The following is a 22500-nucleotide window of genomic DNA, read 5'->3' as shown; positions in this document are numbered from 1 at the left end:
CCATTGCACGGTCACACAACACGAGGTAGACCGGCCCTAACCTACATCGATGCTCTAGACTCGAGAGCGCGATTCGGGTATTGGCAGGTGGGTTGCCAGGCTGTATGGAGAGATGGGTTCTGTGGAGAAGAGTTGTTGATAATGCTCGAGTTCACTCGATCAGATGATATATATGTATATATATATATATATATGTATATATATATATATATATATATATATATGTATATATATATATATATATATATATTATCCCTGATTCATAAGAGGCAACCAGGGTTGCATCAGGAAGGGTATCCGGCGTAAAACCTGTGCCAAATCATTATGCGGATGATCCGCTGTGGCAACCCCTAACGGGAGCAGCCAAAAGAAGAAGATATATATATATATATATATATATATATATATATATATATATATATATATATATATATATATATATATATATATATATATATATATATATATATATATATATATATATATATATATATATATATAGCTTTGTTTGCCAAGAATTCAACACAGTCGAAGTAGCGAGCATGTGACAAACTGTCCGCACGTGTTTATTAACTTTTACTCCACGAATCGGCCGTCAGTTTGAAACGTAATAATTACATGAATTAGAGACGAGCTGCATAAACAGATTTTTGCATGCACGTGAAATCGCCTCCCAAGCTGCCACCTTGTCGGTTTCCTTCCCCACGCACTTCCACTTCGTTTTTCATTCGCAGCGTTAACGTCACATGACTTCCGATTCACAACCTCTGATTCTTTGCTCTAATGAAGATTAAATTCCCGAGTACGACACAGTGGATCGTATTTCTAACTTGCACAAATGCAGATTAGCGATTCAAAGTGTTCCACAACAAGGTGGTCTGCAGGTGGTTCTCCAGGTGGGCAACTGTGAATATGATTGAGGAGAGCGAATACACCTGTTGCGCTGTTCGACGGCACGTGCGCTTACGAGAGGCCACTCAAGCACACAAATACATCTTATTACGTGAACTGAAAACCTGTTACAGGTAATGGCACAATATTTGTGGCAGAACAATGAATGAAGCGCCATCACCGTCCCCTCGCGCAAAAGGCGATATGTAACGTACAGGGTGGTCCAAACGTCCGGTAACTTCTTTCATTTTTCTGAACTCTTTGCAATATTTTACGGAATATAAATGCATATCGATACATGTGGAGTGTGACAAGTACTCCCGCGATCTCCATTGGACATTGTCCTACACCAAAACGTCCTGTCCAGCACAGAGGCCTCTGCCCGGCGACTCTGTCAAACAGACCAAGATGACATGGTCAACATCAAACGGAGCCGTCTGTCTGGATTTCGGGCTTATTTGCCCTCATCAGGAAGGCACATCGATAAATATCGAACCAATGATGACCACAGTCGTTTAAATATCAATTGCCCCTCCTGGCTGTGATAGTGAGCATGGAGCATCACCGCGGATAATGTCTCACAAAGTAAAACCGCATCATACATGGCAACACAGATGAGATTGTTCTTTGCCGACTCTTGGCTTGAGAAGACTTGTGGACCAGAAACGAAACTTCGCCTGAGGAGGACTGACTGACTGACTGACTGACTGACTGTCTGTCTGTCTCTCTCCTCTCTCTCTCCTCTCTCTCTCCTCTCTCCTCTCCTCTCCTCTCCTCTCCTCTCCTCTCCTCTCTTCTCTCCTCTCCTCTCCTCTCCTCTCCTCTCCTCTCCTCTCCTCTCCTCTCCTCTCCTCTCTCTCCTCTCCTCTCCTCTCCTCTCCTCTCCTCTCCTCTCCTCTCCTCTCCTCTCTCTCTCTCCTCTCTCTCTCCTCTCTCTCTCCTCTCTCTCTCCTCTCTCTCTCCTCTCTCTCTCCTCTCTCTCTCTCTCTATTGTGGAGTACAGTTTACTCGGACTTTGTTCAATCGATTGGTTGGCTGTGCTGTGTAGCTGAACGATGTATTGTGCCAACCTCATCTATTTAATGTCACATGTTCGTGATATCTACTGTGTGACACTCACACATACACATACACATACACATACACATACACACACATACACATACACATGCACATACACATGCACATACACATGCACATACACATGCACATACACATACACATACACATACACATACACATACACACACACCATCACCACGATTCTTCCCGAACAAACAAACAAATATTAAACTTCAAATAAGTTTGATTTATCACTGGCATGGGTGCCCGGTGTTGCTGGGAAACTCTGGGTACCTCCCGCTCCTTCCCCTCCCTACTACTACCCCCCCCCACCCTTCCCCTGGCTCTCTTGGTTAGTGGAGGTTGGCTTTGGGTCATCCCATTCTCTGGGGACATGTGCAGTGTTAAAATGCAAGTTATCTCCACAGCTGACTTGTAATACCCTCTGCCACCACCACCGTGTGGAGTTACACCATATACATTTACATGGAGAATTTTTGTGGACCTTCTCTCCTGAACCCCTGAATAGCCCATGTTCCCCATGAGGTCAAACTTGGTCCATGTGCCAAGTTTGGTGGCGATCAGCCTGGTAGTTTTGGCGTGACTGGTGTTGCACACACACACACACACACACACACACACACACACACACACACACACACACACACACACACACACACACACACACACACACACACACACACACACACACACACACACACACACACACACACACACACACACACACACACGGACAAACAGAAAATGACATTTATTAGACTAGTACGTGCCCGTAAAAAAATAAACAATAAAAAAATAATAATAAAAAATAAATAAACCACACAGGCCGTTTCTTCTCTCTCACGTGCCCGTACGTGCGTGACCCGGAAGTTCGATATTATTCGCAGTTACGATTATTCGCAATTTATTTTTAATACCCAATTATTCAATTAGCGCCAACGTATTTTACTTTTTCGCAATGTCGTGGCAAGGAAAAACAAAAAAGAGAGAGAAGAGAGAAAAAATTTACTTCCTGGTTTGGAGCATACCAGCACTCTGATGTTCCCGAAATTTATGCACCGTCTAATATGAAAACGATCATAACTTGGGCCATTCTGTTTATCTATAAATGCGCATAAGAAATCGAGAAATTATTAGAATACACGAAGTCATCACTCTCCGGAAGCCCGTACGTTGTAACCCGAAATGGGGAACGTGGCTGTGCTTCCCTTCCCCATCGGCTACGCCCACGCAACAACGTGTCTTGTCATTGGTTTGGTAAATAAATGGCCATAACTTGGGAAGCACTTGTCCGATTAATATCAAACCTTGAAAAGGCACATCCTCAGGTCCCCAGCAATATACCTGGCAAGTTTCAATTAGATCGGACCAGAGGTTGTCGAGAAACAGCGGTCACACACACAGACACACACACACAGACACAGACACACAGACAGACACACAGACAGACACAGACAGACAGACACAGACAGACAGACACAGACAGACAGACACAGACAGACAGACAGACAGACAGACAGACACAGACAGACACAGACACACATTGCTGGAATTATAGATAGATGATCATGGTACTACCTGTTGGAAGCTCATTACCGCCGTCACCAAAGGTGGGCAGAGGTTGTATTTTCAACCCTGTCTTTTGGTCTGTGAGCAGAATATCTCAAAAAGTTATGGCCGGATTCGGACAAAATTTGGTGGACAGGTTGTGTGACAAGGATGACAGGATTCGATTTTGGTGAAGATCCAGATCCGGTTCCTGCCTGTCAGTGCGATACAAAACGTCAACTGTTCAGCCTGGTGGAGGTGTGCGCTCTTTCCCAAGTGCTGTTCTTGTTACCTCCGCCACCGAAGGTGAGGGAGGTGATGTTTTCACCTCTTTCTGTCTGTTTGTTAGTTGCAAAATCGAATATTTTTCAAGTATATTGGTCAGTCGATTTTGTTATTCTGTCTGTTTATTGCCTACAGGTCACAATTCTAAACCGATCGTCATGAAACTTCACCGAGTTGTTGAGGTAGTCTCAACTGAGAAGCATATTGATTTTGAGGTCAAAGGTCATCTTGAGGTCAAATTAGTGAAATCGTCATTTTTCATCCGATTGACTTGAAATTTGAACAAGATTTGCATATTGTGTCACTGAATTTGGAAACTAACTATTTTTGAGGTCAAAAGGTCAAAGGTCAACTCAAGGTCAAACTTCTAAAATCATCAATATCAGTCTGAAAAATAATCAATTTTTATCCGATTGACCTGAGCTTTGATAGAGATTGTCAATTTTAATCTTAATGAAATGGACAATTTGATGTATCCATGGCAGCCTTTGTAGAGGGGGTGGATTTTGCGAGTATCGTGCTCTGCACGACGTCTTTTTCTTGTTACTTGCAAAATCAAAGATTTTTCAAGTATATTGGTCAGTTGTTTTTGTTATTCTGTCTGACTGTTTGTCACCTACAGGTCACAATCTTAAACAGATCGTCACAAAACTTCACCACATGGTAGAGTTTGTCATAAGGAAAAAGCTTATTGATTTTTAGGTCAAAAGGTCAAAGTTCAAACATAAGCCAAAAGTCAACAACTAAAGTGGTATTTCTAAAACCCTCAATTTTCATCCGATTGACTTGAAATTTGAAGAGGATTTATATTTCACGTCAATGAATTCAACCATCCAATTATTGTTTTAGGTCAACATTGACTGAAAGGTCAACATAGGCCCAAGGTCAACAACTAATGTGGTATTTCTAAAATCCTTCATTTTCAACCCATTGACTTAAAATCTGAAGAAGATTTGCAAATTGCATATCAGGTCACTGAATTAAACCAGCCAATTATTTTTGAGGTCAACATCGACCAAAAGGTCAACGTACTGTAGGCCAAAGGTCAACAACTCAGGTAGTATTTCTAAAATCCTCAATTTTCATCTGATTGACTTGAAATTTGAAGAGGATTTATATTTCAGGTCACTGGGTTCAACAAGCCAATTATTTTGGAGGTCCACATTGGCGAAAAGCTCAACATAGGCCAAAATTCTAAAATTGTCAATTTTCATCCAATTCACTTTAAATTTGAAGAGGATTTGCAAATTTGGTCATTTAATTCAACCACCAATTATTTTTGAGGTCAAATTTGTTTTATGGATTTTGCAAGTACAGTATCGTGCTCTGCACGATGACTTCTTCTTTGTTTGTCTGTTTGTTTGTGTGCAGGATATCTTAAGTTGTGGACGGATTTGGATTCAGATGAGGATTGGGGACAGGTTGGGTGTGTGACAAGGACAAACTGATTAGATTTTGGTGAAGATCCGGATCTGGATCCGACTACTGGAATTTTAAAAGTGATTCTTCACAATTGAGAGACAGGGCCAAAATTGATATATAGCACGATATCTCAAAAAGTTGTGGACGGATTCAGATGAAACTCGGTGGTTTTGTTGGGAGTGTGACAACAAAGAATTGATTCAATTTTGGTGAATATCTGAATGCGGATCTGGATCTGATAATTTTTTAAGTGATTCTTCACCATTGAGAAATAGGGCTAAACTAATAGACAGCACATGTCAAAAAGTTGCGGACGGATTCGGATGAAACTTGATCGACAGACCTGTTGGGTGTGTGGCAAGGCCGAATTGATTCAATTTTGGTGAAGATCCGAATCCAGATCTAGATACGAGAATTATTTAATTTCTAAAGTGATTCTTCAACATTGAGAGATAGGGCCAAAAACGATATTTAGCATGATATTTCATTCAAAAATATATTGGGCCCGATATGTTCTCGTGGATCAGGTATTACGTGGCGGAGGTATGCACTCTGCCGAGTGCCCTTCTCGTTCAAAAATGTATTGGCCCCGATATTTTCTCGTGGATCAGGTATTACGTGGCAGACGTATGTGCTCTACCAAGTGCCCTTCTCGTTGTAAATGAGTTTGTATCGTAGGTTGACCCTACAAGACCGGTCATCATGGGTGATGGTCAAGTTTCATAGAAGTTGTGTGTGTAGTTTCGGAAAAGAGAGCAAATACCTGTTTGGGGGGTTAAACCCCACCCCAGAGATCCCCTTAATGAGCGCAGATTTTGTTGTGGTCGATAAACTTTGGTACGTCCTGGGTGGTGAAGGTTGTGGTCAAGTTTCATTAAAATCATGTGTTTAGTTCAAGCGGTAATGACTGAAGTGTTTACGGACTGACTGACCTCACTAACTCACTCGCCTGCAGACACCACTCGATCGCATCAGCTCATCTGACTGAAGTCCAGGTGAGCTAATAATAATAAATTACAAGATCGAAAATTGCTTTGCCGTACATATCTCCTAACGGTCCCAATGAATGTTCGGGAGATAAAATTAGCTTGCTTTAACGCACGCTCGAGAACTACAATGACGAAGAAGAAGACCCTTTCTTTCTAACCCACCGTGTTTTGTTAATTTCTCGGCTTTGCCTATTTCATGTTAAAATGACCTGATGTACATACGTGAATCAAAAACGTGCGTATGGCTTATGTACATATATAATACATCGTGGTTATACACCTGTGATCATTCCAATGGCACTGGGCACTGGGCCATGGACCAACACCTTGGCCTAAGGCCTGCCGATCTGTACTGCTTCATGTAATGGTGGTACATGATTTTATTGGGGTGGAGTCAGGCCAGCTGAACACTGACCCACGTATAATAATATGATATTTTCTAACTTTAAAACGGGCATACTGTAACTGTGAAAAATTGACGAAATGCCATGAAACTTGAACATGTTCTGTAACTTATTCATCATCAAGCAATGTATCATGTTTTGGTTGAATATGTTAAAAAGGGTATGGGGAAAAATATTGAAAAACCACAATTGGGACGGACAGATGGAGAGGAAACCTATAGTCCCCTCCGGTGAAACCTGTAGGGGGTAAGGGTAAAAAAAAGAGGAAGGGTAGTATGGGTAATAGATGGAGTTTAGGGGAGGAAGGAGGGAGTGGGTTCTGGACTTCAGGTCAAACCTCTCAACTCAAGGCAAACGCTTGGAGATCCCGCTATTATATGTAGTAAATATGGTACACTGGGATCTTTACCCCGTGTGCGCAAAGCAAAAAGTGGGGTTAAGTAATTGGTTCTTGTCCGTCCGTCTGTCCGTCTTATCAGTTTATGATCGAGGAACAGCTTATTTAAATGGAATGTTTTATTTTGAACATGAATAGGAAGACAAGTCTGTCATTTGACTTTACTTTGGTTCTGAATTCATCTAAATTGCACATGCGTGGAGAGGAGTAAGATAATCACCTAACTCTGTCTGCCGGCCTGGCAGTCAAACAAAATTAAAAATCATTCCAAACAGGAAACTTACTGTTTTTAAGGGCGTTTATAAAGGATACAAACAACAGGCACGAATAACTAATGTAATGTGTTTGAGAAGGCGGTGTAATAGACACTGCGGAAAATGGTAAAACCTGGAATTAATTAAAATATAATAAAGATTGTAAAAAGGTCATGTAAATAAACTGAATTATATAGCTGAACACTGCAGAACACAAATTGCCTACATAATACTTCCAAGAACCTCCAGTTTTGCTGTCCTTCAATCGAAATAAAGATTCGATGGAGTGATGTATAAGGGTATTATTTGGGACTGCTTCTGGACCACTTCAACAGCACTAAACTTTCAGATATTTTCTAATCGATTGTTAAAATCACTACTTTGTTAAAATTTAAGTTACATGCTGTGGGGTATCAGGTTCTATGAACTCTCGAGTTACCCGCGCCGAAGAAGAGGGGATTGCATTTCGGGTCCATTTGTCGTCGTTTGTTCGTCCGCACAGAACTTTTGTGTTTTTCTCCACGACCGCTTATCGGATTGAGACGAAATTTTCACCATCGGAGCGACTACTCATGTAGAATGTTATGATGTCGTAGGTCACGTGGTGTGGCAGCCATTTTGGTTAAATGGAAAAATTGTGGGCCTTTGTATCTCTGAAACTGCATCAAGGAAAAAAATTGAAACTTGGCACATGGGAAGTATTCCTCATGGATAATGTCCTTTTTATGACGTCATAATTGCCTATGTAGAATGCTACATCTGATCAGTATGAAAATTTTTGAGGGTCATCTCGAGATAAATTGGTCCACAGAAAAAAATAATTGATAATGTCCGGTCACATGATTCGGCAGGCATATTGTTTTTTTTTTAATCTTCAAAAATATTCTTTTCTGAGGTGGCTGAACAGATCGAGGCGAAACTTTACATATAGGACCACTTATCCATAAGGAACAAAAAGTTCACACATGTTGATGTCATGGGTCACATGGATTGGTAGCCATATTGGATTTACCTTAAAACCTACAAATATCTTTTTCTCCAGAACGGCTGGACAGATCAAGGGGAAACTTCATACAAATGTTCCTAAAGCCTTGGGTATACAAATTTCTTCAGGAATAATTCATAGGTAACATGGTTTGGCTGCCATATGGATTGAAGAAAATATTAAATAATGTTTTATATGGAACTGCTTAATCAATAGACGTGGAACTTCACAATTATGATCTAGTGGTGATACGGAATAAATGTTTTAAATTTCAACTTGATCGGATACATGGTCTGGCAGCCAGAATTATTTATTTAATCTTTTGATCTGGGTTGTTTTTGTTTTTTAGATTTAAAAAAAAAATTGGGGGGGTGGGAATAAGGCTTACTTGGCTGTGCCTGGATGAGTTTGAGGGTAGAGGAGTAGCAGCTGAAATGGAAATCCTATGCAGGTTCCTCCTGATGACTTCATCTTTGCTTTTTGCTTGTTTGGGTTCCTTGTGATTATTCCAATGCAGGACTGTACCTATTTGGTCTTCTATTTGATTTGAATTGAATTTATTTTAATCCCATTCTAAATTCAATTAAATATTAATAATAATAATAATAATAATAATAATAATAATAATAAATGTCAGGGTCAGGTGTCCGATCAAAGCGGGGTTGCATCAAAGCGGGCCATATTGGTACCCAGTCATCACTACCAGCAGTTATAAAGTGGCAGTTCTAGTTGTGTCTCTAATTACGTAACACACCAGTACACAAACACCACACAAAATATACCATGCGAAACTACACAAACACCACACAAAACAAGTCCTGGTGAGGGTCTGCAATCTCTGATTGATCTCTTTCTTGTTTGAATTGTTTTTCTTTTCCTATGGTACCTGTCATAGATTTTCATTGGAATTGCTGATAAATTGCAATATCAACCTTTTAGAAGATAGTACTTCTGCAATTGCTGTTCGTGGCAGGTCTTTGTGTTCAAGTGCAAAATTCTCTCTACTCAGGCCTAGGAGATCACAAGAGAATGACACCACCAGAGGCCTTTATGGATTCCCCGATGACTCAAAACTTAGTTATCAGCCATTGTGATTCTTTCATACCATCAATGAATCATCTCCTCTGTCACATAAACAGTCCTGCTATTGTTTTGCAATCTCTTCAAATGATGAATTCTTTTCTTTGATGTGCTCTGATCTGAAGTTTCTGTTTTGAGATTCACCCGTCAGTCTTTCGCCTAAGTTGTTCTCGGTGAACTTCAATCCTTGTTTCTCATGGTTCTGGGGCCCCATATGTAGAACCTTGCCACAACAGTGTTAATAGTGGTTTTAACGATGACCATTTGTGCACAAATGGTCAACCCCCCACTCACCCAATCCCATCCCACCCCCATATGTGTTTGAATAGATGTGAAGGGTATAAAGGATGAAGGAAGAAAAGAACTGAAGAGGGGGAGGGCAGTGGGATTGAGATGAGATAGGACTAATGGAGTGGGAGGGAATGAAAGGGGGAGGGAGGGGTTGGTGAGGTGGAGGTGAATCAAACATTCAAGGTTTTTTTATACATGTTGTTGTCGTGGTGTCTTTATGGCACGTGATTTTTACACTACTGTTTCAAATTTGTGGGTTGTCAAGATGGTACTGGTACTGAGAGTGCTGTGAGATGTGGTGGTTCCATCTCCAACTTATTTCAGTTGTTACTGGAGTTCATCAGGGGTGTGTACTGGCCCCCACATTTTTCAACACTTGTATGGACTGGATTCTGGGGTGGATGTCGGAGAGATCAAGCTGCGGTGAATTGTTTAGGAATGTCAAGATCTCTGACCTTGATTTCGCAGATGATGCAGTCATCTTTGAGGAGACTGGATATCCCTTTGGGGGCCCTCGAGGTACTGAATGGGGAGTCGGAGCCACTAGGATATGCTGGGATTTCCTGGGTAAAAACTAAAATCCAGGCTTTCAATGACATCTTGGATGCTGCTATCTTGTCTGTGCCTGTTTGTGTTGAGGACGTTGAGGACACGGAGAGATTCACTTACCTTGGCAGTGAGATTCATGTCTCCGCTGGCTGTGAGCCAGAGGTCAATATATGTCTGGGTCGGGCCTGGAGAGTCATGGATTCATTGGACCATGGGGTTTGGCGCTGTCGGTACCTGTGCAGGAGGGCGAAAGTCCTTGGTGCTTTCAGTCTTGCTCTACTGATGTGAGACTTGGACTCTAACCAGGGATCTGAGACGGAGATTTAATTCCTTTGGTACCAGGTCTCTTCGGAGACTCCTTGGCTATCCCTGGTCTGACTTTGTGTCCAACGAGCGGTTGATGAGATAGAGTCAAATGAGATTTGTTACCTGCATAGTCCGTAAACATCAGCTGCAGCTGTATGGACTTGTGGCTCGTTTTCCTGATGCTGATCCTGCTCATCAGATTCTCTCAGCGAGGGAGCCTCGTGAGTGCAGGAGGCCAATGGGCTGACCACGTGCCTCGTGGTTGCAGCAAATTGATCAGCATCTCAAGGAGATGGGAATGGGCCAGGCATCTGCCTGGGGGATGGCCAGATGGAGGCCCCTGGAGTAGCGGCAGAAAGGAGACGCAGTGACATGCTGCTCTGGCGCATGCTCCCATACCTGACCTGATCTGACAAGATGGTTTCGAGGTCATGTACTTGCCTTTGTGTTGTCTTATCTGGGCTTGATTCCCGACCCAACTATAAACTGACATCCTGATGATTCACAGCCATGGCATAGCATCGTAGAGTACGCCCGTCCTTAAGAGGGATGTGAAGCCAGTTGCATCGTCTTCGAGCATTCACTGGTGGATGTTAAATATCCCACAGTGTATTTTCGAAGAATAGGCCTTTGTGTGCAGGCACCCTCAACAAATAAGCCGAGTATTGACTTCATGATGAAGGTGGCTGGCTTATGATGTTAGGGTCTTGAGTTTGACCCCCTGTCATGGTGTTGAAATAACACCAGGTGGGTTGACTCAGCCTGTCATCCTTTTGAGGTTGGCAAAATGAGTACCAGTTTTCTGCCAACAGGGGCACTGCATTAGCAGCAAAGCCACGCTTCCAGAAAAAAATATTGTAACCAGCAGCCTCAGGCTGATATGAAACAACAACAACCCTAAACAAATTACAGATTCCTGCCCTGACCACCACTGAGAAAGGCAATGACAAACGCCGCATTTTATTCTCTTAAGAGGCTTGCTTCAGTCATGCCAATGCGCTGGAAAGAATACGGACATTGGATTGGATTGGATTGGCATTTGTCTCTGTCCAGGTTTGGCATTTGTCTCTGTTCAGGTTTGGCATTCAATCACATGTTTATACACAGGTATCTAATCTGCACGTGCAGGTTGTACATTTCACTCGATCGCTGCGTGTTGTAACGGAGTTACTCGTGTGTCTTGCAGCTTGTGGCGGTTGTGATGGACATTTTCACGGATGTGGACATTTTTGAAGCATTGGTTGAGGCAGCCACCACCCATCGTGTACCCGTGTACATCCTGCATGATGAGATCAACTTTCCATATTTCGACAAAATGTGCCAACAGCATGGCCTGGATCCCAAACGACTGCAGGTACGGTCGGTTTGTCAGATATTTTAAAATGTTTGTATTATTTCTGTATCCAGAGTTCTTATTTTAACAAGAAATGGTCTTTTTTATCATTAATAGTCATTATTGTGGTTTTCACTCTTCCTCCCAAACGATTATGCATTTACCAAGAAGAGAACTGCATTCGTTTGTCTATTTATGCTAGTCATCGTCTGCAGGTTTCTGGTGAGTCGAGGCCTTGTTAGTAATCCTTGGGTCAATGGTCCAAGATTGACAGCTATGACTATGAATATGACTATGACTTAAAATGTTGGTTAAAAGATGTGGCGTGACCTTTTCTACCATAAGCCTGGTGTTGGCTTAATGGTTATAAGGTAGCTGGCTTAAGATCTAAGGGTCTTGACTACCAAGCCCGTCATACCGTTGAATTAACATCAGGTGAGGTTGATTCAGCCTGTCATCCTTCTCAGGTTGGCAAAATGAGTACCAGCTTACTGGTATCATTGCATCAACAGCACAGCTGCACCCATAGAAAATGATGCAGCCAAGCAGCCACAGGCTGCATACAAATAAATAAACATTTTCTACCAATGAATGACAGCTTACGCTCTTAGGAATTACAGCTTGTGTTATAAAATGACCTTTCTTGTCTCTCCACCTTGGCTACTTGTATTCTACAGGGTGGTCTTGGATAGCTGGCTACCCCAGCCACCTGGTTGATATGAGGCATTTTGGAGACTGAGTGTGATCTGGACCAAGAGTCCTTGAGGGAACCCTGAACTCTTGAACTAAATTTGGTACTTCATGGAGGCATGGTATTCTACAATCATCTGTGAAACCAGATGGCTGTCAGTTGCCTGTCATCAGGTCCACAAGGCGATTTTATTTTTTTTTTTATTTTTTTCTGGAGGTGGAGACCCATAACCAATCACCCACAACCCACAGAAATATTGGGAGTGTGAGACCATGCAAGGCAGTGATGGGTAAACAGCCTGCATTCTAAGCCCACAATACATGTGGAAGGGCAAGGCATTTGGATGGATGGGGAAAAAAAAAACCCATCGCCAAGCTGTGCCAATTCATGATGTTTATAACCACACGAAGCGCAAACCAGGGTTAAGCAATTGGTTCATTCTGTCTGTCTGTCCCTCTGTCTACAGATGTCCGTCTATGACTGAGGAACAACTTCATGTCAATTTAATCGCATATTTTGAACACTGCAGAACACGAATCAGAACATGAATCGGAACATGAACCTGCAGTTTAGCAGTACTTTGCCTCTAAATTTGGCAAATTGTACGGAATCTCGTTACATGCACGCGGAGGAGAAAGGTGATTGTTCACACGGAGGAGTAACACGTACGACCCTGAGAGTCCATAGAAAGATGGAAATGTCATGGACCTTAAAAACACCACTCTGTCAACGAAGTGAAACTGAGCAAAAGAATGTCACAGACTTGTCTCTCTCTAGATCAAAATATGTTTTGCACACTATGACCGAGTTGGTTCTCCAACTATTTTACATAAATCAGAGAATCAAACCTGGATCCATTGTTTTTATTTGTTCACATTTCCACTGAACATTACTCCAAAAGTGTAATATCACTTTATTATTTAAAGGCATTTAGAATGGCTTGCAGCATCGCACACTCGCCTCTGAGCCTGGGTTCAAATCTCAGCCCAGCTATAAACTGTCATCCTTGTGATTCACAGGCACAGGCAGGGTGATTCATTGATGTGTGTGCCATCCCTCGGATGGACGTTAAACTGAACATTCTGTCTTCTGGCATTGGTTGGTGTGCGTTACTGATCGCAAAGCGTCCTGTTGTCTGCACCAGCAAGAGTTGGTGATCTATTGCCAGCACTTTTGACAAATTACAATTTCCTGCCTTGACTTCTTGTTGGATTGGCATCTCATCCAGGATTATAAACCTCGCCAAGAAACTGCTCCAGCAGAACCGACGCTCTGCATAGAGTATGGCACTTGATTGATTGTATTTAAAATGAGTATCAACCGAAAGGCCAATTTGGAACCCCGGCAATAACACTTTTTCTGACCACTCACGCCATTGCATTTTATCAACGATGTTCGATTTGTCATGTTTGATGTGTTTGTTTTGCAGAACATGATCGTGAGGACACTTCCTGGTTGCTGTTATCACTGCAAGTCTGGAATGAAGTTTTCAGGCCAAACTCTTGGAAAGTTGCTGCTGATTGACTTTGAAATTGTCATTTGTGGCACTTACAGGTCCTCAACTCTCTTTGTATATTTGTTTTTGAAATTTGAAGTGAACTTTACGTTTTCTACGTCTCTTTACCAAAGAAACATTTTGATATATTTGAGTACCGGGTTGTCCGAGGCCACTAAAAAAGTTTTTGTTTGCAAGGTGATTGTTGTAAGTTTGTGTAAAGCCTTCGAGTCGAGTAATGTTTCACTTACTGTGTGTTCTTCTCTTTATCCTGTGCTGCAGCTTCACTTGGGCTCACGAGAAGATCCACCGCAGCATGGTGGAGGTTTTTGCTGGTGAGATTGTGCAGATGTTTGAAGAAGAGTTCCGAATTCTTTATGCCCAGTCGCGATCGGTGCAAGATGCCCAGGAAGCTATGCCCCAGAAAGTAAAGATCCCTGAATCTATATCACGGCAAAATAGCAGGTCACGCTTCCTACCAAGGATCTACTCACAGGGTTCTCCTGCAGGCTCCTGGGCCTCATCCTCCTCCAATCGTGTTGCCAAACGCACTCCGGCACTTCTTAATCCAAGGAATTCTTTCCATGACTCGTTCGAAAAGTCACAACTGTTTGCACGAAAACCAACAGGCCAGTGGGACAATTGGGAAGGCCACCCACATCATTTGGATAGCTATGGTGATAATGACTACAAGAGAATGAATAGGCGCACTCCTGGTCGTTCACAAACCTTTGGGGGAGCAGATTACCAGAGGAATGATTTTGCAGAGACTCGGGAGATCGAACGACGGTATGGTGATCGAGGACTTGTTTGTGAGAATCCGACCAGGGATTATCTGCAGAGACCTATTAGCTCCTCACACCGTTACTTGGGCACACGTTGGTGGGAAGATCTCACACAGGATGAAGATTTGGGTGTGAAGTCAGATTTTGAATCCCGTGTGGGAATTCCTTCCAGCAACTGGAACCAGTTGAGGGAAGGAAAAGTAACCTCTCGAGAGGCAGATGATCGATCTAATGAACATACGGATGATGTGATCCATGTTTATTCTTCGACCCTTAGAAAATCCCACAAAAACTTTCCCACAAGCAATGAAGAGGACTTTGGACTGAAAGCAATGGGAAACCGGAAACCCGAGCGATTGAGGCCGACGGTACAAAGACCGTATCGAAGCATGATTGGTTTTGATGCTGATGCAGAAGGTGATGTGTTTACTCAGAAAAACAGCAAACAGGGTCTTCGGCGCCTGCGAATCAACTCGTTTTTGAACTCCACAGAAAACTTTGAGGACACCGATAAAAGTGGTGACCCATTTTCAGAGAGTACTGAACATGCTAAGATGAGTGAGGATGCCCTTCCCACTCAGCAGCCACAGACATGTGGATTGGAGCCCCAGGGTGCATTGCATATCCCAGAGGCTGAGAACATTGGACACACTTCACGTTCACGGCCCTCGAGTTTGGATCAACTCCGGGCTGGTCATGTTGCTCCTGCAACACAGAACATTTCTAGTTTCATGTCTGCAGGCACAGATAAAGAATGTCTTTCTCAGGTTGAACATGGGCTAAACCCAAGTGGAGCAGCAGCTCCAGCAGTGACTCCCACAAACCCTCTATTGCGAGCATCACGCCTACGAAACTCCATTATCTATAACACAGCTCGTATGGATTCATATTCAAATGCAAAGGTCGTACAGCGGGGTATAAATGAACAAATTGGGCAAACGGAACCGGGTAAAGGCAATCTCCAAAAAATCGGTGATGGCATCACATCACGAGATGAAGGTAGTAAATCTCCTAGACAAGCAACTTTGTCCGATACCAATGCACAAAAGCCTGTGATAAGAAAAGAGTCACCAGACCTGAATCCAGTCGGAGCGCGGGTTAACTTTCACAGACAAAGGATCGGTTTGGAGTCGCACAGCACGAGGGCCACACAACCTGAGGTTGGAAATCGCCAAATGAACACGAGTGTCACACAACCTGAAGTTGGAAATCGCCAAATGAACACGAGTGTCACACAACCTGAAGTTGGAAATCGCCAAATGAACGCGAGTGTCACACAACCTGAAGTTGGAAATCGCCAAATGAACGCGAGTGTCACACAACCTGAAGTTGGAAATCGCCAAATGAACACGAGTGTCACACAACCTGAAGTTGGAAATCGCCAAATGAACACGAGTGTCACACAACCTGAAGTTGGAAATCGCCAAATGAACACGAGTGTCACACAACCTGAAGTTGGAAATCGCCAAATGAACACGAGTGTCACACAACCCGAGGTCAAAAGTCACAAAATGAACACGAATGAAGAAGATTCCAAACAGCATGAAAACATATCGGCAAAAGAAGTTGAGCAGGAAGAGCCCATAAAAGCGGCGTCGCGAGTGGGACAAGAACCAACAGGAGCAATTATGCCATCGTCAGAACCTTCACAGAACTCCACTGTTTTACCACAGCCCTCTTCAATTTCCACTTCTACTTCTCCCATTAAATCTGGCAGTGTGTCTCTTCACCACGATACCGCAGTCGTGAGCATTCCTGAAGAGAGCAATGCTGACAATTCTGGCTTGGTAAAAGAAGACCATGGAGGCGAGACACAGGAAAAATCGGTAAAGACAAGTGCTGAGTCTCAAGGTGATGCTGCTGCAAACAGCGCCAAAGAAGTCAAGGGAAACACCGGTGAAGAGGATGAAGGGGATGAAGGTAACTCTGGCCTCCTCGAGAAAATTGAGCACATGCGGAAAGATAATAAGGTGTACAGCCGCTTTGAGGTCTTTTACAAGCAAGATGGTGTTGAGAAGGATCCAAAGACGAGTCCTGTGCGTCCTTCGTACATGTCAGGTTACTCGCAGAATCGGTCCACATATCGCCCTTTTCTCTCCTCGTACCGCTCCTCCAACCATTTTGGTTCAGAAGGGTACAGAAGTACAAGTAGCGACCGGACACTGAATAACTTCATGCAGAGGTTAAAGTTCTCAAAGCGGTCAAAGCGTTACTGAGTGTCTACTTGCACAAAATGTGGAGATTCCCTCCATATGGCATGACCATTAATGTCTGTTTGGGAGCTTCGACAAGCTGCTTCTTGCTCCCATGACCACCTTCCATAGTGATGACCGAAATGCATTTTCTACCAGTTGATGAAGTACGAGTCTTGTTTGTTTTCTGGTTTGTATGGTTGTCAGAATATTGTATGCATTTATTTGTTATTTTGTCTTGCTCATTGTGCTGTGGGTTGACGTACAGGCCTCTGCAGTTTGTCACAGAAAATAGAACAAACCGATTGATTGTCCATGTCCTGATTATGGTACCTACGACTACATAACTGTGCGCATGCTGTTCATGTGGTTTGGGTACACCTCACATCCGCATTTCCACAACAACCTTCCAGTGCAATTGTTTGCTGAAAGGTTGGCCCGTTATTTTCCCAACCTGTGACCCATTTAATACTCCCTTGGTTGTGCTTACTCACACCTGTAGTTTAAGCTTTTAGTTCCTGTGTTTTGTGCCTTTTGGAAATCCTACCTTTTTGCAGCCAGTGCAGCTCTTTTTGTCGAGTTTCATGTTTCATAATTTAATCGGACAGTTCAATGGGGTCTTAAGATGGTGTATTTGAATGATGTTTCCTCACATTAGTTTAATAGGAGTTTGTAACCAAAATGTACGTTTGTTGTTTTACCGTCCAGGCACTGAGGCTCATGAAGTATCCGATAACAATCGCAGAGGGGGCAAAACCTGATCTTGGACAGGAGAGAGTTCAGATTGGCCAACTGAACCCCAATTGTGTCCAATGGGATAGGATGAAGGTTAGCCAAATCGAGAGCAAATATTTTGGATAGAACATTTGCAGCGCTGAACGGTTAATTAGATAATTAGGACCTTACAGCGTTGCCAAAGAGCCATATCACGCCCGACGTGATCGATGTAATGAGAGACCGCCACGTCTTTCTTTTAACGGCTGGAGACTCATTGGAACTCCAGCTCGACCCCTTCGCATTCTGGGGTTTGAGAAAACTCTCCAACCCGAGTTTCTTTTTGTTTGTTTCTGCATCTCGCAGCTTTTTAATTCATTATCTGTGTTCATTTAAACACACGTCTTGGTATTTGGTGTGAATTTATGGACATACATCTCATAAACCGATTTCTGGAATTACTTGGTTCTTCCTGAACCAATTTGTCACTATCTAAACATTCTTTATGAATATGAAGTGATGCATGCTCGTACTTTGCAGATATACTTTTTTAAAAGAAAAAAAAGATTCCTTCTTTTTATTTGATTTGTTCTCTTCCAGAGTGTAATACACTGTATTGTACATTTGTAATCAGCTGGCATTTCTTGTTCCTTTCTAAATATGGTGTTCCATCCGTACATTTTCTGTTACATCTCGATCGATGGTTTTGAGATGTCAGATTCCCACAAAACTTTTCTCTGCTTTCTCTTGTTCTCATTCTCATTCCAATTTCCTTTCATGTTCCTCTGACTTCAAATTAAGCCGAACAAATAGTGGTGTCTTAACCATTCTTTCTGTCACTAAAAACCAAATAAAATAGAATTTCACTTTTGAGACGTAATCCCACTAGATTAAATTTATAAGGCAGTTCTATGTATGCATGTGCATCTGAAAATCATAGGAAAAAAAAAATCACAGCTGGCCTGATCTCCACCAAAATTTGCAGATGTGTTGGTCGTACCCAGGATCAGGTCATGGGTGTGAAGAAGAAGAAGAAAAAAAAACTTGCCAATGCTCCTGAAGGGAGCGGGTGTTTCTAGTAAATTAATTTTTCCAAAAGGTTTACCGATCAGCGATTGATCAATCTAATGTTAGATCTCGACCAACGGTTGCAAAAATGCCCGACTATGGAAATTTTTTTATTTTAAAGTTTGATATTCGAAGGTTGCCAAGAGTTATTTTGTAAGACGAATTGCTACCATCATGCCTGCCCCGTGCATTTGCCTGGTATTCCTTCTAATGTCTAATGTTATGTTTCCATTTCAGACTCGTGACGAACTATGTTGCAGGTTTGAATTTTGCAGACATACTTTGTAAATCCCACAAAGTAAAACGTATCCTGATCAGGTCATACTAAAGTCAACTCACCATCTTAGTTAAATTCACAGCATCTCTCCATGGATTTAAGGTGGTGATGTCCCACCTTCTCATGTCATCCCCCATCTCTACCCATGATCTCCCACATTCTCATGTCATCCCCCATCTTTAACCATCCCCTATGCAAGCTCTTTGACTCATGGGTTACTGTGTCCGCCATCCCCCCCCCCCCCCTCTTCATCATTTATGGTTCAACCGAGTTCACTACACTAACTGCTCAGTGTTTAGCGACAAGAAAAGTATAATAATGACAAAAGGGATGTCGGGACCATGGGATATGAATGAGTCTGAACAGTCTGCTCCTTTATTTATTTGATTCTGTGGTTGAATCCATTTGACTAAAAGTGCTATTTTGCTGCATTACAAGGAGCACTGCATTATGAAACATGCTGCCATTCAGTAGGAACTTTAATCTGGATGTTCCTATTGCATTCACTTGTGGACTAAAAACAAATCTCATGGTATATTTAATAAGAGGAGGTTCTTGGGATGATACCATGGCCACATAGACATTGGCAAGTGATGAAATGCCACATCAGGTGACATATTATCATATAAGGTAAGTAAATAAGATTATATATAAATATATATATATATATATATATATATATATATATATGTATGTATGTATGTATGTATGTATATATATATATATATATATATATATATATATATATATATATGTATGTATGTATGTATGTATGTATATATATATATATATATATATATATATATATATATATATATATATATATCTATATCATCAGTCGGACCCTGCATATTCGTAGTTTTTAAAATGCGACCTGCTTTGACATTTGCAGTGTTTTTTTGCGGGCGTATTCACGGTGTTTCACAGGATTTTTTTTTATTTCCCATCATGAACCATCCATCCATCGGGACCATACTCTGTGCAGAGCGTTGCTGCTGCCAAAGCAGTCTCCTTGGCTATTGGGCACAATCCTGGACGTGTTGCCACTCCGACAGTTTATCAGTAAGCTGGCACTTATTTTGCCAACCTCGGAAGGATGACCGGCAGAGTCAACACCACCTGGTATTAATTCAACAGCCAAGGGGGATTTGAGCTCAGGATCCGAGGATCCCAAGCTCAACACCAGGCAAAATCATGAACCGCCGGAAACCTATCCCCCCTTTTTAGGTCATCTCTTGGAGCATGACCTAATAATGTGGGTGTCGATGTCCTTCCGTCCGTCCGTTCACAATGAAGTTGAAGCGGGAGATCTGGTCATTAGTGATCCTGATAGAGGTCGATGATACGTACACGATGGTATGACTTTCAAGGTCACCATAGGTCAAGGTCAAGGTCACGAGGCCTTTGAAGTTGCGAAAATGACGATTTTCAAATTCTATCTCCTCTGCCATTTCTCAAGCGATCTTGAATTTGATTGTAGCAAATGAATCTATGGGACAATATCTAAATTTGGTGGGGCCGGATTTTCTAAATTCGCTTTCGTTTTCGTGTCACGTGACTTCAAAGTTGGCAAAAATGCGAAAATGACGATTTTCAAAATCTATCTCCTCCTACATTTCTCAAGCGATCTTGAATTTGATTGTAGCAAATGAATCTATGGGACAATATCTAAATTTGGTGGGGCTGGATTTTCTAAATTCGCTTTCGTTTTCGCGTCACGTGACTTCAAAGGTTGCAAAAACTGCCCTACCTTGAGGAGGCTATATATTCTCTACTGGGCATGGTAAAAGTTAGTGAATGGTGTCATTGCATAGCAGCTGACCTTGTATATTTATACATTTTCCGCCGAAGGTGCAAAAGTTTCAAAACCCGAAATGTAAACGTCAGCATTTATTTTCAAAATAAAAATATAATTTGTGCGCGCGCGCCAAAATGCCGAGTCATCTTTAACCAAACTGCGCAGTTCGAGCTGCGCTGTAGAACTGCGCAGTAGTCTTCAGTCATAACTGAACATTGAGAACTTGTGGTATTATAGAGATGACCGTCACCTTCACACGGGGGTATTTTTTTTTCTATTGAAATGATGCCCTGCAATTCACGGATTCGCTATTCGCGAAATTTTCCAGGAATGTATCCCCCACAAATAGCATGGTCTGGCAATGTATATATAATATAGATATGAAATCGATTATTGATAAAATACAATCTATTTGAGTTCAACAGGTAATGGAATTTGGACAGAACACACACTGGATGGCAAAACAACCTGAATGAGAATCTAAATATAGTTTGTTGTAATATTTAACAGAACCAGTGCAAGATTAAAACGAAATGAGGTGAAATGAGTCTTATTGTTGGGTTTCATAGTCTTGTACCCCTCAAAACCAAACCAGGGTATGCATCAAAATGAACAGTCATAAAATAAAGTAAAACTGCTTTGTTGCACAAGTCATACAAATGATAAAAGAAAAGTTAAACTAACTTTAAATCCTTCCATATGCATATGGCTCCGAACAATGTGTATAAACGATAAAGAAAATGATAATTTCTTATTTCCATAACATTTTATAATAACATTACTCATAACGATTCTGAAATATCTTGTTTAGCAGTTTGCGTCTTCAGCCCTCTTGTATGGGTTCCAAGTACAAACGTCCACCCTGGTGCTGTCGAGACGCAGGGTAAAGCCATCTATCCCTTCGGCAATCGTGTCTTTCAGAACGAGCAGGCCTTCTTGCCAGTACCGCAGCCAAATAAATCCTGCCTTTCATTTAACGTTCAGTTCTTCATCATTTGGATGATGAACAGGATCCCCCAAAAAGGCGGACGTGTGCAGCATCATTTGAGGGACAAAAAAGTTCCTCTGGACGTGGCTTTTTCTGCACGTGAGGTGAAACCTTACCTGACAATGCCGAGCACTCGCGTATGGAATTGCTTGTGATGTGACTTGCACTTTGAGACATTCCATGGCTGTAATTTGTAACCTTTCCTCGAGGCACAATCCAAAATTACTTTGGGGGAGGGGGGGGGGGGTTATGTTCTCGTTTCGATCACGAGCATCCGCCCGACTGGATATATTATACCAAGTTCAAACTATGTCCGCCACACCGCACAGACACTTCAAACTTTCCTTTAGACATCCCCATGTGCCTTATTTTGTGAACTCTTCACTTTTCTCACTTGCCTTGTATACCTTTGAGTTGCCACGAGATGAGCGCATGACGCAATCCTCGCACGACGTTGTCCTGTTACTCTGCCAAGGTGGTGGTTATATCTACTGCTCTTCTTCAGAGATGTCTTCACGACCACATTTTGTAGGTTCTCGGATAATTTGTTCTGGGCTGGTAATTATTATTATTTTTTGACAATATGAGAAGTTAACTCTTTTAAAAGTTAACTTTATCATGACTTGTTCTCGTTTTTAAATGCAGTGTTTTGTATATCTTGGCTGGCATCAGGTG

The 22500-nt window shown here is 42.1% G+C and overlaps 1 protein-coding gene across 2 annotated transcripts in view; it reads left to right on the top strand.

The window, feature by feature from the left end:
* The window catches only part of LOC147020558 (protein FAM83H-like), an 84219-nt gene extending 64949 nt beyond the window's left edge, over positions 1-19270 (top strand). For both annotated transcript variants that reach the window (XM_085895997.1, XM_085895998.1), the window contains 3 exons: positions 11671-11838; positions 13938-14062; positions 14286-19270. In XM_085895997.1, the coding sequence (XP_085752123.1) occupies positions 11671-11838; positions 13938-14062; positions 14286-17004 (3012 nt within the window). In that variant the 3' untranslated portion in view covers positions 17005-19270. The remainder of the gene's footprint in view (positions 1-11670; positions 11839-13937; positions 14063-14285) is intronic.
* The last annotated feature ends 3230 nt before the right edge of the window (positions 19271-22500 follow it).

This window comes from Eptatretus burgeri, chromosome 9 (assembly GCF_056783735.1).
Source record: "Eptatretus burgeri isolate ZD-2024b chromosome 9, Ebu_testis_v1, whole genome shotgun sequence".
Lineage (NCBI taxonomy): Eukaryota > Metazoa > Chordata > Myxini > Myxiniformes > Myxinidae > Eptatretus > Eptatretus burgeri.
The sequence above is the reverse complement of the archived record's forward strand: the minus strand, read 5'-3'. Positions and strand labels throughout refer to the sequence as shown.